At 34.8% G+C, this 15,005-nt stretch overlaps 1 protein-coding gene across 1 annotated transcript in view; it reads left to right on the top strand.

Moving 5' to 3' along the window:
• LOC102823922 (tetraspanin-8-like) overlaps positions 1-14,068 on the top strand; it is a 21,477-nt gene extending 7,409 nt beyond the window's left edge. The window contains exons 4-8 of the mRNA XM_006859618.1: positions 2,789-2,863; positions 2,962-3,069; positions 6,547-6,681; positions 10,001-10,084; positions 14,015-14,068. Of these exons, the coding sequence (XP_006859680.1) occupies positions 2,789-2,863; positions 2,962-3,069; positions 6,547-6,681; positions 10,001-10,084; positions 14,015-14,068 (456 nt within the window). The remainder of the gene's footprint in view (positions 1-2,788; positions 2,864-2,961; positions 3,070-6,546; positions 6,682-10,000; positions 10,085-14,014) is intronic.
• Positions 14,069-15,005: the final 937 nt, after the last annotated feature.

The raw sequence follows: 15,005 nt of genomic DNA, 5'->3' as shown, positions 1-15,005 counted from the left end.
GATGCTTTCTGCATCATTCAATATTTTACCCAGAGAATCCTTCAATATTTCAAGTCAAGGCTTGAGTTTTTACTTCAGTTCCCTCAGATTGAGAAATGCTGAGCATGTTCTTCCCTTTTGGTGTTCTAACTCCTGGTGTTTGCACATTTCAGTATAATATTTGACTTTGTCTTCTCAAGCTGCCCTTTGAAATTTTCTGTTTAGCTTTTATCTCCTCTTTTCTTCCATTTTCCTTAGCATCTCTATGCTGGAGAACAAGTTTTAGACTCTTTTCTGACATCCATTTTGGCCTTTTCTTTCTGTCTTGTCTTAATAATCTTTTCTGTCTTCATGTATGATGTTCTTGATGTTATCCTCCAATTCTTCTGGTCTTCAGTCGCTAGTGTCTAATGCATTACATCTTGAGATGATCTCTAAATTCAGGTGGAATATATTCAAGGTCATTTTTTGATCTTGTTGATTCTTTAATTTTCTTCAGCGTAAGCCTGAATTTGCACATGAGCAACTGATGGTCTGTTCCACAGTTGGTACCTGACCTTGTTTTGGCTGACAATATGGAGCTTTTCCGATGTCTCTTTCCACAAATTTTGTCAGTTTGATGTCTGTGTATTCTATCTGTTGAGTTCCATGTATATAACCATCTTTTATGTTGTTTAAAAAATATATTTGCAAAGAAGAAGTCATTTGTCTTACAAAATTGTATCATGTGATCTCCAGCATCATTTCTACTACCAAGGCCATATTTTCCAATGACTGATCCTTCCTCTTTGTTTCTACCCTTTGTATCCCAATCACCAACAATTATCATCAATACATCTTAATAGCATGTTTGATCAATGTCAGACTCAAGAAATTGGTAGAATTCTTCAATTTCTTCATCACTGTCTTTAGTGGTTGGTGTGTAAATTTGAATAATAGTGGTATTAACTGGTCTCCCTTGCAGGCATATGGATATCATAGACAGTATTATATTTCAAAATATATCCTGAAATGTTCTTTTTGATGATGAATGCTATGTTCATTTCTCTTTATTTAGTCATTCTGGCATAGTAAACCATATTATTGACAGATTCAAAATGGCCAATGCCAGTCCATTTCAGATCACTAATGTTAAGATACTGATGTTTATGTGTTCCATTTCATGCTTGACAAATTCCAATTTTTATAGATTTTTGCTTCATAAAATCCATGTTTTGGTTATTAATGGATGTTTACAGATGTTTCTCTTCATTTTGAATTGTGCCCCGTCAGCAAATGAAGGCCCCAAAAACTTTACTCCATTCATTTCATCAGGGTCAGCTCGACTGTGAGGAGGCAGCTTTTTCCCAGTCATATTTTGAGTACCTTCAACCTGAGAGTCTTCTCTTCCAGTACTATATCTGACAATATTCTGGTTCTCTTCATCATGTTTTAATAATCAATATTCTGGTGCTATCGGACAGTGTTCCAGTGCTATTCATAAGGTTTTCAGTGAGTAAATATTCAGAAGTAGCCCATCTCTCCTTCCTCCTAGTCTGTCTTAGTCTAGAAACTCATCTGAAATGTGTCCATGTGCTGGTATTTAAAATACTGGTGGCATAGCTTCCAGAATCACAGCAACATGCAAGCCCCCACAGTACAACAAACTGACAGATGAGTGGTGGAGGACGAGTTGCTCCACCAACTACAAGGCCTTGGGTATGTCTGGAGGTTATTTTTCAGTGACTGAAGGGAGATGAGTATGAGTGTGGACCTGGGTCAAATCATAAAGTATCTATATGCTATGCTAAGAAAGTTGTAAAGGAGAAAATCAGGTTTGTTCCTAAGTTGCATGGGTGATAGATCAGATTAGGATAATACACAGGCATTGTTTTTAACATACATGAATACAGAAGAAAATGAAAAATGGATATAGTAAGAATCTCAGAAATAAATTATGATCTTACTAGATAAAAATCTTCCACAAGAGTTTATTAGAGCTGATCTAAAATAGTTCTCTAATTAAATAAGTATTGTTACAATTACTAAAAAAAAAAAACTAATGGTTTATTATGAGGGTAAATAGAAGTACAGCATATTCGATTCTAATAGCATTCCTGGAGTCCTGGTGTGATGCTGTAGGATAAGCACTGGACTGCTAATCTAAATTTCAGTAGTTCAAACCCACTTGCTGCTCCTTGGAGTCACTATATAGGGTCATTATGAGTTGGACTATATATGATGCCACTTACAGCAACAACAAAAACAATAGTATCAATACTGGCTGTTTTAAAGTTATTATTATTAAGATTATTATTATTTTAATTTGGGGAATTTAATTATTTAAGGTGATTATTTAATAAAACAAATTGTGGGCAGCATGCTCCAAATTTATGATTTCAGGAATATATATTTATAACAGAATCCCAGGGGATTCTAATGGTGGTTGAAATACTGTTTGGGAGCTAGTTCCGAGTTTGTGTGTGTTTGTGTTTGATGAAGAAAGGGAAAGAGAAACACTGAATTTTCTAAGCCTTTTATCATTCAATATATATCAATGACAATAGTGCTACCAGTAAATTTTATTTGAATGATTTTCCTTCTTCAGATTTTGGAGCAAATGTTTCTGACTACTAAGGATGCCAAATCTGTAGCTTAAGGGAAAGGGTAGACAAAATGAAAAGCATGGGTAATACTCTAATGTGACGTGAACAGGGCTGCAGAGAGATTGAGAGGTAGAGAAGGAGAGAGATGGTTATGCTAAATGTCCCAGTATACATTGCACTGAATGCACTGGAGATAATAAACATTCTTTTTGTCCCCCTCTTAGTTTTTCATAGGATTGCTTCTCATCCTGATTCTTCAAGTGGCTGCAGGTGTCGTAGCAGCTGTTTTAAAACCTAAGGTGTGTACTATATAATGTTTAATCATTTTGGAAAGATCTGAAAAATTGAAATACCACCTTATGGCATGAATAATTTAAAAACAATTTTTACTTTTCAGTTGGAACGTGCTCTGAATGAAACACTCCATGATGAAGTAAAGCTTTTGAAAGAAACAAACGACTCTGCAGTGAAATTTCAAAACACCATAGCTAAACTGGAAGAAGAGGTAAACAAAATTTGTTGAGCATTTGAAAGTTGGACAGAGTTCTTAAAGTGTTTATTTTTTAAAGAATGAAGAATATCTTCATTTTGCAAATTTGAGTAATAATTGTGTCACCATATAATATAAAAATCTAATACTATTTGAAATATTTTTCTAGCTTCATATGAATTCTGAAGCAGTTTAAAAGGGCTGTCATTAAGACAGTTATGTTTATGAGATTAAAATCCAATCTTAATTGGATCAGACCATTACTTATTTTAATATCTTGTATTTAGAAGCATAATGTGTTTGGAGAATTTGAAGAGTCGATTTTCTGCCCCTCCCTATATCTAAATTTTAGATATAATAAATACCTAAAATTTAGATAATAAATATCTAAAATTTATTGCCACTTACTATTCCAGGCCTTATGTATAGTAGCTCATTTATTCCTCAAAGTAACTCTATGATATGAGTAATACCATTATTCATATTTTATAAATGGAAACCCCTGGGTGGTATAAACAACTAATGCACTCAGCTGTTAATTAAATGATTGAAAGTCTGAGTCCAACCAGAGGCGCCACGGAAGAAAAGCCTGGTGATTTATTTCTGAAGATTATTGCCTTAAAAACTCTATGTGGCAGTTCTCCTTTGACACATGGTGCCAATATGAGTTGAAACCGACTGAATGGCAGTGAAAATCAACAACTTTTTTTTTTAACTAATACACTAAGAAAGACCTTTTAGGAAGGCCTTTCTAAGAGCTAAATTACAATTGTCATCACACTATCCTTTTCTTAATCCACCTTTCCTTTATTTATTTATTTTTTTATATTATTCACTGTCTTTAGGATACACTTAAAATTTAGGCAGGCACTGAAGGTATTTTACTATTTGGCTCCTACCCAATCATTTAACTTTATTAAATACTATTCCATGAACAAAACTTTTCAATTAAACTAGATTTGTCTATCAAGGCTCCCTTGAATAATTCTGCCTTCTATCCTTGCATCCTCCCTCATACTTGTAATGTATTTACTACTGTTCTCTTTCTTTCTGAATACTACTTGTACAATTAATGTGGAACTTACTCTACGGAACTCCTCCTAACCACATCTTCTTTATCCAGGCTCCTTTCATATTAATTATGCATAGCAATCCTTTTACAGTCTTACAGAAGGATGGCTTTTGTGTCCCTCTCCTCACATGGCCAGCAGGCAGAAGTTGGCAGCGGCCTTGGAGGGGTCACCCCCAACAAGATAGAGCCCCCCCCCGCACCCCAAACAATTCCTTGAGCTCCGTTTCCACTTTTAGTAGATACCCTATTGGCTCCACAGAGACTCAGGCGAGCAAAACACAACACTCAGGAACCCCTCCTGGACTCTGTGCTCTTCAGACTTCAGACTCAGAAACAATAGGAAAGAAAGCAGTTTTCCTTTAATAATAAAAAAGTAAACTTCAGCTTAACTCAGCTTCTCGTTGATATAAGAATTTTGCATTTATGGCCACTAGTATTCTAATTGAAGGAGCTCTGGTAGCGTAGTGGTTACGAATCGGGCTGCTAACCTCAAGGTCGGCAGTTCGAAACTACCAGTTGTTCTGCGGGAGAAAGATGAGGCTTTCTGCTCCTGTAAAGATTTACAGCCTCGGAAACCCTGTACAGGGTCGCTATGGGTTGAAACCGATTCGACGGCACTTAACAACAATAGTATTCTAATTGGGAAGTGCTAGTAGCACTGAGTATAAGCACAGTACTGCTAATCGCATTGTCTGCAGTTTGAGACTAATTCTTCTCTTCGTGCAAATTAATAGTATTCAAAATTGTTTAATGGGAAAGAGTGAGCATTTAGTTGTGTCTGATCAGTTTGAACTGCAAATAGCAGTGGTTCTAATTCATAGGCCATTCCTCAGAAATCCTATACATGGTCCCTATGAGTCGGAACTGACTCAACAGCACTGAATAACAAACACCAACCACCACAGACACAGGAAAGGAGATTACTTACAGATGTCTTATTGACCTTGGAACCAACCGAAATCTCCAGCTCTGTGCTATGAAATTCTGCTAAGTCATATATTTATACAAAATGCAAGACTGTGCATTTGCCTTAGTTGAACTTGTAACTAGTTTCATTCCAATTTTATACCATCTCTAAAATTCAATCCTGTTCTCCAAAGTATTCATCATTCCTTCAAGCATTCTATCAACTAGAGTTGAAAAGATAATTTTCATAATTTTATCCAAACCATTGATAACAATGTCAAACAGAATATAATCTTTGAAATCATAATGGAAACAATAACACCATAGCAACAAGAGCAGCTAACATTCATTGAGTACTTTCTATGAGTCAAATACTAGGCTAAACATTTCATATCTTTATATAGATTTTCTCATTTTTATCTTAACAACAAACCTATGCATTACATAGTATGATTAGCAACTATTATCATCTGTATTTCACAGATGAAGAAAGTGAGACACAGAGACATCAAATAGCATTGGTAACATGATCATCCAGCCAGTAGGAATTCTTTTAATATCCTGATATTGTAATATATCTGAGCCTGGAGAACTGTCCAGTATGGAACTTATTTACTTCAGCAATTTTTCCCCACCATTTCTGAATACTTTTCTCTTGTATAAAGCAGATGAGAGATGATGACTTCTTGTATCTAATAATATTGTGTACTATATGTTCTGAATTATGGGCTTTACCATTTTCTTAACGAAGCCCAGGTGGTGCAATGCTGCAGTTAAGCTCTTAGCTGTCAGCCTAAAGTTTGGTAATTTGGCCCAACAGGACAAAGACCTGGAGATATGTTCCTGTACATATTATGGTTTAGAAAACCCACTGGAGCAGTTCTACTCTGTCGTATGTGGGGTCTGTGAGTTGAAATCAACTCAAGGGCACCTAACAACAATAACAATAACAACAACTTCTAAAAACCAATATTTATTATTCTTCCTAAAAAAAAAAAAATGTCTTGTCTTGTAAAGCTCCCCTTCTTTCTTTTTAGCGATTCCCCAGGTTTCAGTTTATTCTGGGTCTTAATCTTCCTGACATCATTCTAAGGGCTTTATCCTCACCCCTTTCTTCCTTTCCTCAAGGAATGATTACTAATCATATAAAAATGTTACAATCTCTTTTGAGCAATAGTTCATTTAAGAGGTCTTGGTTCTCTCGTGAACTTTGTGAAATCCTCTTTGGTAAAATCTAAGATACAAAGATTTGACTCTGATCTTTTCTTATGCTAACTGAAATCATAAGAGTTTTTATGATTGTTCCATCTACAATCCATTTTTCCTTCATTGATATTAACACCAAAGTGGAAAATTGTTTATATTTGTTTCTACGTTCAGAGATATGGGTGAGGTGACTTGTACAATATTTTAATATAAGAAATATATTATATAAATATAAGAAATAGCTTAATGGTTTTAGATGAATATAATTCAAGTTATTGATGATGCTTTATATACTTTTCACCAAACAGTTGAAATGCTGTGGTTTGATCGATGGAGCTGCTGATTGGGGAGATAATTTCAAGAAATATTCCGACTCCTGTACATGTTCTGATATACCAAATTCGTCTTGTATAACTTATGAAGGAGTATATGTTTACAAGCAGGTGAGAACTAAATTAAGTTAAATAGTGCAAGTGTATCTGTTATTTCCTTTTCATAATAAAGGTCTCTATAACAATAAAATAAAGTCACAGCATTAATAATGGAAATAATCATATCAAAATCACCGAACATTCCCTAAAGAAGAAACATATATGTTTCTTGGAAGCAACTGACATTTCTTTGCCATGAAATTTTGAATCATTCGTACTCTAATTGCATTTGTACAAAATGCAAGACTTTGTATTTGCCTTAGTTAAACTTGTAACTACTTTAAGTTCATTTTTACAACACCTTTAAAACTCAATTCTGTTTCCCAATATATTAATTATTTCTTCAAACCTTCCATCAACTAGAATTAAAAAGCTACTTTTCATATTTTTATCCAAATCATATACATACAGGAATTCTGGTGTGGCATTGTAGGATGAGCATTTGTTGTTATTTTAAGTGCTGTCAAGTTGGTTCTGACTCATAACAACCCTGTATAGATTTTCTGAGACTGCTAATCTCAGGTTCACCAGTACAAACCCACGAGCTGCTCCTTGGAAATCCTAAACAGTTGGAATCAACTTGATAGCACTTAACAACAAATACACATATACATATATATAAATGTATTCTATGAGTCTGGCATCATTTTACCCAACTTTAATAGATCAAATAAATATTCTACTGCTAGAAGAAGCAAGTACCAGTTAATAAGAGTTTAATTTTCCTCTCTTTGAAGAGTTTATTCACTATTTTTCTATTTTATTATAAATTCTGTGTTTAATCAGAATGCTTATTTTAATTTTCAACACTAAGTTCCTTTTGTTTTTTTCCTAATTGAAGGTTCATTTCCTAACTAATTGTATAGTTGTAAAGAAAGTTTTCGGTCTTTAAGAATTTAGACTCTGGATGTGAAGCATATCTGCCAATTGGTCTAGTTTTTGCTCCAATTGAGAAACTGCCTTTGACATTTAAGGCAATTACTTTTTAAATTACATTTTTTTAAAAATTACCTTTTCTGTGTTGCAGGTTTAGAACAAAAATTTTTTAGATGTCATATTTCTTTTTTTTATTATTGATTAAATCATCAAATATTTATTGATCACCTCCTTTGAACCTTCTACAAAGCACTAAAGATCTATCTCTGAACAGGACACAATATCTACCTTCATGGAGCTGATACTCAAATAGGGAAGAGGGAGAGACAATTGTTAGGTCATTTCAACCCAATGGGCAACTGGCATTGTTAACATAAGGGTCGGCACGAAGTATTATGAGAGCCCATCTATCTAAATCTTCCTGGAGAACATGATATTTGTCTATTACTACAGGTCTTTACATATACTGATCTCTCTGCTTGGCAGGAAAGCATATAAAAATGACAAGTGATATTAGTGTTTCATTCATTGATTGCCATTCTTGTGTCAGGCAGAGCCTTGAAAACACTGGACATTCTTCTGGATCTCTGAGGGATTGTAGTCGATGTTCAAAGAGATACATAAATTATCATAATTCATAATAAAGTAATTTCTGTAATACCTGAAAATTATTTTCAATCTGGCATTCTTTTGAGTTAGTAAAGTCAACTGAGGTTAATATATAGCAGGAAATAGTATCTCAAAGGAAATTTCCTTCCTTTTGACTATCTCTAATCTTATTAAATTTAAAGACACTCTTTCTGAAGAATTTCTCTCACTAATATTTAAAGTAACTCATGGGGGAGAAGTTATCTACTAGACTATGATTTTACAATGTCTTTTCATTTCCAAAGTAATATAATTAAAAAATTTTTGTTCTTACTTTTATATTCCTTCTAGCTTCCCTACTCCCTAATTAATTTTATTGACAAAGGGGAATTAAATGTGGTAAAACTGAATGTGGTTTTTAGTTAGGACAGTGAGCAAATTGGTAAATTGCTATTTATTTTCTGTGAAACACTCAACGTTAGGATGTTTTTCCTCAAGATAGATTTTGAAACGCTCCTCGTATTATCCTAAAAAAAAATTGATAGATATTCCCTCTAAGTTCATGTATAAGTCAACTGAATGTAGACTGATAGGTGTACCAGTTTCCCAGAAAGAAGTTCATAAATTCATAAAATATTTCCATCTGCCTTGTGTCATTTGTAAAAAGTCTGGAAAAATAAGACGTCTGGGATGATCATAATTCACATTTTCAATTTTTCCCTTCCTTTCTGCCAAGATAACCTGATTATCTGTGGTGGGTTAGGAAATGGGGGAAAGGAAAGAAAAGGCCTCAACTAGAATGAATGTTACTCAGTAGATGTAATCATTAATCTTATAGTTAATCCTAAATGGCTTAATAGTTTCCTCTCCTGTTTACCACTATGGACCAGATGGAGAGGGAGGAACACACTACATACAGAAATGAAGGGACAAAGTCTGTCTAGTTCAGCCTTATGTAGACCTTTTTTAAAATTTAACAATTTACTTTTTGTACATATGTGATTATTATAAGAATATATTTTTTGGCCACAGAGATAATACCACTTTTACATTGTGAAGCATTTTCCCATTTTTGTTAGTTATCCTTTTAATTTACAATGATTTGAATTTTTAGTTCTGATCTGAAATCTTTAAGGTTGGAGTGTTTGAAGATTTGAATAAATTTTTTTTTTAATGTGACAGAAAAGCAAATTTCTAAATATTCCTTCTTATGTGTGGCACTCTGAGTTAATATACTGGACTGCAAGGTTGGTTTGAGCTGAAAGGTCGGTGGTTCAAGCTCATCAACCACTCTCAGAACCCTATATAAGGTTGCTATGAGTTGGAACTGACTCGATGACACTTAAAAGCAACAAGAGCCATCTAAAGTAAGGACTTAATAGTGGACACAGGCTCTTTTTTTCTTTTAAAGAAACTTATTAAACTGAGAAATATTATTAAAGGTTTTCTTTTTTAAATCTTACTTTTAAAATGAGAATTTACAATAGTATTACTTAAAACCTCAATGTGGGAACTCTCTGCTTCAGGCTATAAATCTAAGAAATAAAAAGACAAGGCAATTTCAATTCTAAAATGAGTAATCTGATGTTAGGATAAAATTATTATCAATAATTAAGATACATAGATTCAGCAATTGGGTAACCAAAGCAAAAGTTTGCTCTTCAAATAAATTTTAACATCTGAACAAAGCTTAATCGTTTGAACTCTTTTTGAGAAAAGTTGTATGTGGAGGGGACTGTCTAATTCCTTTTCTGGAGTATGTTCCTTTGTAGCCATTTAGAAAGTCAACCAACTTACTACAAATTGTAATTAAACTAAGGTCAACATTTTAATCAAAAGTAACTTTTAATGTTTTTCTTTTTAACAGACATGTATTTCTTCTATACAACATATTTTTCAAAAATCTATTATTGTGATTATTGGAATAGCATTTGGACTGGCAGTTATTGAGGTATAGTATAAACTTATATAATTAACTCTCGTCATTCAATCTCGTGTATTATTTGTTGATTTTTATAACAAATATTAATAGTGAGTCAAAATCCAGGTGCTTTTGAAAATCACTGAGATACCATTGTACCCAAAGACCAGCATTCCTTTCAATCAGTTTTGAGTCTGGGCCTTTGAGTTCACAATCCTACCACTTGAGTAAGGCCCAAGAATATTATCTTTGAGTGATTTCTCTACTGGGAAAAATACAGAATTAATTTTAGTTTCCCACAGTTCTTATGCCCAGATATTCTTCCATCCCACTACTCCCTACCCAAACCACAATAGTACAATAGTTTAAGTTTCCTAAAGTTAGAAGGAAAAACATCAAATAAAAGCAAAATACAACCTTATAATTTGTATCTCTCTTCCAGCTTTTGAAACAGAAAATTAAAACTGAATTTGAAATGAGGAGCTGCTTTTTGGCTATCTCATTCTAGTGAAATCTAACAAATTCTAAAAGTTATAAGTAGTGTCTCTAATTTTCTCAGATTAAGGTCTGGGGACTCATTTGGCGATGCCTTCAGAAGTTGGCTTGAGGTCAATTAGTCTCATTAATTTAATTATTGTTGTTGGAAAAAAAAAAAAAGTAAAACACGCTTTCTAGATTTTTTATCTTACAAATTTTCTTAGCATGACGTTTTTACAAACTGAAGAATACTTGTTATATGGCCTGAATTTTTTTACAAAGAAAATGAAATAAAACTGTTTCAGAGAAGAATTTTTGAAATCATTCACAGATCTTGGGTGATTCAGGAATCTAGTGGGTTGAATTCACACACAATCCTATGTCAGGTCATTAGCCTTGCTATGCTGCTGGGGAATAAAGCACTGAACTGAAAAGTCAGTTTGAACCATAAGTTCAAACTCCTTGAAAACCCTAAACAGAGGGTTGCTATGAGTTGGAACCAACTTGATGGCACTTAACAACTGGAGTCTTGGTGGGTGTGGCGCTGTAAGATAAGCACTGGACCACAAAGTCAGTTTGAACCCCTAGGTCCGTAGTTCAAACTCACCAGTCGCTCCTTGGAAACCCTATGCAGGGTCACTATGAGTTGGACTGACTTAGAGCACTTAACAATAACAACAACGATGTGTCATTTCTCCCTATTGTTGCCTCTAAAGACTGGTCATAATTTACAAATTAGGCCACTGAAGTGCAAGGAGAAACTTCTGTTTCATTTTCATGAAATGCTGTGCAGTGCTTACCTTGGACTTTCTAGTAATTTACTACCCCTCACTTGTGTCACACAACTGCCAGAGAGGAATTTTAGCTAGGATTGAAGCAGTTTCATGTTTTAAATAGTCATTTAGGTTGCTGGTGAAATTTCCAAGTCAGCCATCAAAGAAAGGAGTAAATAGCAAGAAATCTAGCTGTTGAATATTAATTTCTTATAAACCAAATGACTAGATTGTGATATGAAATATCCCTGTTGGTATGACCAATGACCAAATGGTGTTGTGCTTAGGTCTTTTTCTGTTAATTCTACCTTTTGTAAAATATCCTTTGCCTCTCTGCTTTGCACTCTGGTTTATGCTTATTTAGAAATATAGGGATGAGTAGGGACACACACACACACACACATATATATAATATAAAAGTGTATATATATAATCATACCTTTAAAAATATAACAAGCACATGCATGCATTGATAGCTGTTGTTAAGTGCCGTGGAGAAGGTTCAGATTTTAACATCAGAAATGGGAATGTCCTGACCAAGGGCTATATGTTGTTGTTGTTAAGTGCCGTTGAGTCAGTTCTGACCCATATCAACCCTGTATAGGGTTTCCAAGGAGCAGCTGGTGAGCTTGAACCACCAACCTTGCAGTGCAAAGGGCTTTGCAGTGTGGTGCATTAATCCACAGCACCATACCAGGACTCCTCCTGGCTGTATAAGGACTGTGAAATTATTTGGTCTGACCTTGCCAAGGCAACCCCAGTTCCAGCCATCACATTGTTGTTGTTGTGAAGTGCTATGAATTTGGTTCCAACTCATAGTGACTTTGTATAGGGTTTCTGCAGAGCGACTGGTGAGTTTGAACTGCTGACCTTGCAATTCAAAGCAACTTTGTAGTCCAGAGCATTAATTCACAGTGCCACAGAGCACTAGTAATGAAACACTGAAAGAGTAGATTTTAAATAAAATTTTCAGAGTCAACGTAAGTGGCAAGTTCCAAGTTAGATCCTTTATTCACTAGTCATAGATGTGTTTAACAATTTTCATAAAAACAAAACCTCAAGGTCAGCAGTTCAAACCCACCATCTGCTTCTTGGAAACCCTGTACTGGGTTGCTATAAGTCAGAACTGACTCAACAGCATTTAAAAACAAAAACAAATCCAATGGAAAGATTGATGTATTTTATAACTTAGCCAAACTAATTGCTGATAATCTAAATACATCTAGTAGAAGATAAGGTTGCAAGAGGAACAGTACATTTCATAATTTTATAACATCTGTGTACTCTGTGTATTTGTTGCATATTTGAATATCTTGCTGATAGTATTAAGTATGTCTACAAGGAAATACTTTAATAAAAACCTTTCAGACAGTAATTTATAAGTATGGAATTAATACTAAAATATGTAATTGTTCTATAAATTAGACTAGTTAAGTGTAATGTCTAGACAATATATTAAGTAATTGGGTCAATGAACTATTTGAAATTTTGCTTAATTCTTACTCTTCTTATAGTACTTAAAAAAGAAAAGAAAAAATACATATATTCCCTCCTCTTTTATTCAAAAGGAAGCTTTGAAAAGTGTTTTCTGATATCCAATCCTTGAAAATGTATTATGATGAAACCCGTTGTCATTGGGCAGAACCCAGATGGCACAGTGATTAAGTGCTTAGCTGCTAACCAAACGTTGGGCAATTCTAACCCACTGGCTGCTCCAGAGAAAAAGATATGGTAGTCTGTTTGAATGAAGATTCCACCCTTGGGAACCTTAAAGAGTCATTCTGCTTGGTCTTTAAAGAGCCATTTTATTTGGTCCTAACGAACTGACTCGACAACAACAACAACAAATAGCATCGCTATGAGTGGGAATCAACTTGATGGCACACAAGAACAACAACGGTTGGTAATTATGTGCCGCGGAGTCGGTTCTGACTCATAGCGACCCTGTAAAGGGTTTCAGAGGCTGAAAATCTTTACGGGGGCAGAAAGCCTCATCTTTCTCCCGTGGAACAGCTGGTAGTTTTGAACTGCTGACCCTGTGGTTCACAGCCAGATTTGTGACCACTATGCTACCAGAGCTCCTTAAGAACAACAGTAATTAGTACTATTTACTTAACAATTATGGGAGAAAGATGAAGCATTGGCTCCCTTGAAGATTTAAAGAAAAGGTGGGGAACGTTTTCCCTGGCCATATAAGGCCTTTGATGATGCCTGAAACTATGACAAGAGAAAAAAATTCTCCTTGATTTGTATGCAGATATTCAAAACTGTGTGCCTATGACCTTTTTTTAGGAAAGAAACAGGTAGATTTAGTTATAAGGGAGACAGAGTTCCCTAGAACTTTCAGGGAGAGACCCTACTGAAGGGTATTTCTGGGAGGGCTTTAAAAAGTCCATAAAAAGATTCCATTATCTTTTCATTCAATTTTTTCCATGAATTTTATGAAGCCCCCTTATTTTGGAGAAGGAGGGATGCTGTGGTGGCAGCTGCTACTCCAAATAGGGTCAGTTAGAAGCAAAAATTCAGAGAACTTTCTCAATCCTCTTTTGTCCCATTAGAATCTTTAATTTCCCATAAGAGAGATGACTTAGATAAATAAGATGAAAACTGTCAATAACAAAATCTTTCCTATATGTTCTTTCTATTTATTTATAACTCCAATAACATTTTTGCTTAATTTCCATGTGAACCCTATTATTTTATTTTATAGGTACTTGGTATGGTATTTTCTATGGTGTTGGTCTGCCAGATAGCAGAAAAATGAATCTATGGATGTCTCAAGAGATCACCAGGAAAACCTCTTCAAAATTTTGCTTTGGCATTGTAATTTGAAATACATGAATGTTGTATGTATCAGTAGTTGCTGTCCTATTAAAATGTTTGATTTAGCCAGATCAAAGATCTCTTCCAGATGTATCAAACTTATTTAAGATTGGAGTGACATATGAAAAATGATATGAAATAATAGCATTTTGTCTGAAAATAAAAATAACACTGTTTATGTTGGTGGTTTTTCACATCTCATTATTGTGTTCAGGTGGTACTGTGCTATATATATGTCTACATATATCTCTCTATATATATCTATAGATATAGATATAGAGAGAGATGTAGATATAAATATCTACATCCATACATCTAATACCCAGATGAATATATAGATTCTTTTCAGCTCACCAGGTTGGGTTATGTGCCGTGGAGTCAGTTCCGACTCGTAGTGACCCTGTACAGAGTTTTCGAAGCTGTAAATATTTACCGGAGCAGAAAGCCTCATCTTTCTCCTGCGGAACAGCTGGTAGTTTCGACCTAAGGTTCGCAGCCCAATTCGTAACCACTACGCTGCCCGAATTCCTTCAGCTCACCAAAATGTTCCTTTATAACCTGGCCCATACGTGTGCTGCAGTGGGCTTACATTGTCTTGGCAAACCACATGTACACCAATTTGGTGTTCAGTGACATCACATTGGTAGTTTGAAATCCACCATGGTGGAAGTATTTGCACAATGAAAACTGGCAAATGCGATAAGATCAGAGTTCCTGGCTGTTTTTGTTTTGAGAGCTGATTGCTAAACATTTATCAGCCCACCACTACCATCCCAAACATTTATCAGCCCACCACTACCATTCCAAAGTGATTATGAATCTGGCTGCTAACCTCAAGGTCGGCAGTTCGAAACTACCAGTTGTTCTGCGGGAGAAAG

The sequence above is a fragment of the Chrysochloris asiatica genome, unplaced genomic scaffold (assembly GCF_000296735.1).
Source record: "Chrysochloris asiatica unplaced genomic scaffold, ChrAsi1.0 scaffold00033, whole genome shotgun sequence".
Taxonomy (NCBI): Eukaryota; Metazoa; Chordata; class Mammalia; order Afrosoricida; family Chrysochloridae; genus Chrysochloris; species Chrysochloris asiatica.
This window is presented reverse-complemented; position numbering and strand designations above follow the sequence as displayed.